This window comes from Austrofundulus limnaeus, unplaced genomic scaffold, assembly GCF_001266775.1.
Source record: "Austrofundulus limnaeus strain Quisiro unplaced genomic scaffold, Austrofundulus_limnaeus-1.0 Scaffold55, whole genome shotgun sequence".
In the NCBI taxonomy this organism is placed as follows: domain Eukaryota; kingdom Metazoa; phylum Chordata; class Actinopteri; order Cyprinodontiformes; family Rivulidae; genus Austrofundulus; species Austrofundulus limnaeus.
This window is the reverse complement of record NW_013952457.1, coordinates 1321309-1324585: the sequence shown is the minus strand read 5'-3', so window position 1 is coordinate 1324585 and position 3277 is coordinate 1321309. Positions and strand designations below refer to the sequence as shown.

Genomic DNA, 3277 nt, shown 5'->3' with positions numbered 1-3277 from the left:
CGTGACCATCACCGGTACCGTGGGGAACCTGATGACGGTCCTGGCCTTCGTCCTGGACCCACGTCTGCGGACTCGCTTCAACGTGCTCATCGTCAACCTGGCCATAGCTGACCTCCTGTACTGCACCATCCTGCAGCCCATCTCTGTGGACTCCTACCTCCACCTCAGGTGGCGCAGCGGCCAGCTGTGGTGCAGCATCTTCGGCCTGCTCCTCTTCCTCTCCAACTCCGTCTCCATCATCACCCTCTGTCTGGTGGCAGTGAGCAGATTCCTCCTGGTTGCAAAGAGGCCTGTTTTTGACCGCGTCTTTTCCAACCATGGACTGACTTTGCTCCTGATCTCAGCCTGGGGACTAGGCCTGGCCAGCTTTGCCCCACTCTGGTCCGTCTACGTGTTTGTGCCTAATGTGTGCACATGTAGCTTCCATCGAACCAGGGGTCGCCCCTACACCACCATCCTGCTGTTCTTCTACTTCTTTATCGGTTTGGGGTGCGTTGGAGCATTTTACCTGCTCATTTACAAGAAGGTTCGAAATGCATCGAAAGCTCTGCTCCGTTACAGGCTCAGCAGACGCTCGTCCAAGAAGAAGCCTGCCCCTTCAGATCAGACGACTGATGACAGCGGAGTGGAGAGTGGTGCGGCAAAGACAGAAAGCTCTGAACTGAGCAGCCAGCTGGAATTGGACCAAAACACAGATGCTGTTAATCCTGGCAAGTCATGCAACCCCACTCAGGGCTCAGCCACAGCCAAAAAATCATCAAGTGACAACGCGGCCATCCAAAAACCTGCCCCAGCTGCCCCGGCCTCGCAGTCTGCAACTTCAGGAGATGATGGTGAATTCAAGCGTGTGACACGCATGTGCTTCACCGTTTTTCTGTGTTTCGTGTTCTGCTTTGTCCCCTTCCTGATTCTGAACATAGCCGACAAGAACAACCGCGCCCCACAGGTTCTGCACATGTTCTGTGCAAACCTCACCTGGCTCAACAGCTGCATCAACCCTGTGCTCTACGCCGTCATGAACCGACAGTTTCGACAGGCCTACAACGTGCTGCTGACCAGAGCTGCTGCTCCCCTCACCTGTCTCTGGTCCTGCTGCCGGGCCCCGAGATAGGGACTTTTCTCAAGCTCAAACTTGCCTCAGTTCTCATGTTGTTTTGTACATTATGCCACTTTAAAGTTGTTTTTTAATGAAGGAATTCATCCAGTTGTCCTCTGTTTCCAGAGTTTTTGGAACATTTTAGAGTATACAGAGAGTAGACGCTGTGTAGAGATGTTTCTGTGTTTGTAATAAATTGTATTTTTTATCACGTGTTATGAGTTCATTCAGGCATTGAAGCAGAAGTCAGACTTTTTGTCACCAGGCTATAACATGTGGAAATGTTACATCATTCAAAGAAGTACCAGTGTTACACCACTGCGGGACATTCCTGCTAACACAACTCTATGACTATGTTTAAGAAACTTAGGATCTTGTGACTCTGCTGTGTGTCAACTCTGTGCTGTTTCTGTTGACAGATCATGACTAATATGCCCTAAATAAAAGTTAGCCATTATTATTGTGACAGGTGTGGAATATACTGTACATGTGCAGTCATGTTCATTACATGTTGTAAAAACCTAAACTTGACCATCAGAGTCCCTAGCTTGACTGATTCACAATCTCTTAAAACCTTCAGCTTCTATTAGTTTAAAAAGTAGGAAATTCTGTTTTGTGAGATTACTATTAAACCATACCAAATATAGGGAATCTAAAAAGTCCAACTCCTTTGAAGAGGTCCTGTAAAAAGACTAGGATCTTACATGTTGAAGGGGCTACAGTAGCTCAGTGTTGCAGTGTTCTCTTAAAGCTGCATGTTTGAGCTCTTGTGTAAAGAAGGGCATCCTGCACCAAAAACCTGCCAAACTTTTCATTGCTGTGGTGACCCCTGCACAAGGATAAATCAGAAAGAACAGCATCTTACCTGCTTTTAGATGGCGATTTGACCAGCAATTTCAAAACTTGTGAAAACGGTACCTATTTAATAAACTTTTACATTGCTGTTCATGTTCATTCACACTGTGGTTTAGAACTCTGTTTATCTGCAGGCACAAACAACAGCAAGTCATAGTCATGGCTCACTTGCTGCACAAACATTTCAGTTCCTGCAAGAAGTGTGTAATGCAAAGCTGACGGTGATAAAAGGGTTGAAAATCTGAGGCATGGGGCCAACTGTCAAATTCCACACGTGTCTAATCTTATTATACATCTTTCACAGAACCTCACTTCATCTGAACTATTGTTTAAGACCAGGAAGCATTTTAGTACAGTTTGGTTATTTTTTTTTTAATTTAATTTTTTATGGTAGTCATTTAATGATTAACTGTCAGAAACAACAATCATCTGTGGCAGCCCTACTTTCAACGTTGACCTTTTGGAGACTTATTTGTAAATGACTGGATTTACAGCTCCTTGTGACAAAACAGGAAAGGTTTCAGATCACAACATGGGGCAACAAGATGTGCAAACAGGAAGTGTGAACAACTCTTAAATAAATCTGACACTTAAAATGTGGGAATAGCTTTATAATATGTAGAATACATTTCATTTTGTAGTTTTTGTTTCAAACTCAGCCTCATTGGTAACATTCCCAAGAGTCAGTTTTGGTAAGCCTCRACAAAGCTGCTAACAAATGTCGTCTTTATTCTCCTCTGGCTCTGGGCCAGACTCTGGCTCCAACATGTAAGGCTGRATGGACAAGTTTTCTCTTGTTGACACATTTTAATTAATTTGTAAATAAAAAGTTTCTGCACCTCCTATACATGATGTAAAAACCTCTATCAGAATGAACTGCTCTGGAAGCACCTTGTTCGGATTTAAAGAGACAGCCTCAAATGAGTTGATCTTAAGACACACCATAGGACAGGGGTGAAAAGGGGGCTTGTGGAGTTACAATAAGGAAATGAAATTCCACCTTATGTAGACCCCAACTGAATGATTTAAAAGCATGTCTATTTAAAATGTTAGAAACTGTTGCTTCAGCATTTAAAGGGGAATTATGGTCATGAGTACTCAATCAAAATGCAGGAAATTATAGTTTTTCCTTTCAGCAAGATTTATGACATCAAACAAGGGAAGCTACTAGAGGGAACTAAAATCAAGAAGAAGGGCAAAAATAAGGGCTGTAAATCTGAACGAGCAAATATAGCAGGTAAAATAAGTATTGAACATGTCAACATTTTTCTCAGTAAATATATTACTAGAGGTGCTAATGACATGAAATTTTCACCAGATGTTGGT

The 3277-nt window shown here is 43.3% G+C and overlaps 1 protein-coding gene across 1 annotated transcript in view; it reads left to right on the top strand.

The window, feature by feature from the left end:
- Positions 1–1553, top strand: part of LOC106518036 (G-protein coupled receptor 84) — a gene marked incomplete in the record, with an annotated part of 4911 nt that extends 3358 nt beyond the window's left edge. The window contains 1 exon segment of the mRNA XM_014009119.1: positions 1–1553. Within this exon segment, the coding sequence (XP_013864573.1) occupies positions 1–1111 (1111 nt within the window).
- Between the last annotated feature and the right edge of the window lie 1724 nt (positions 1554–3277).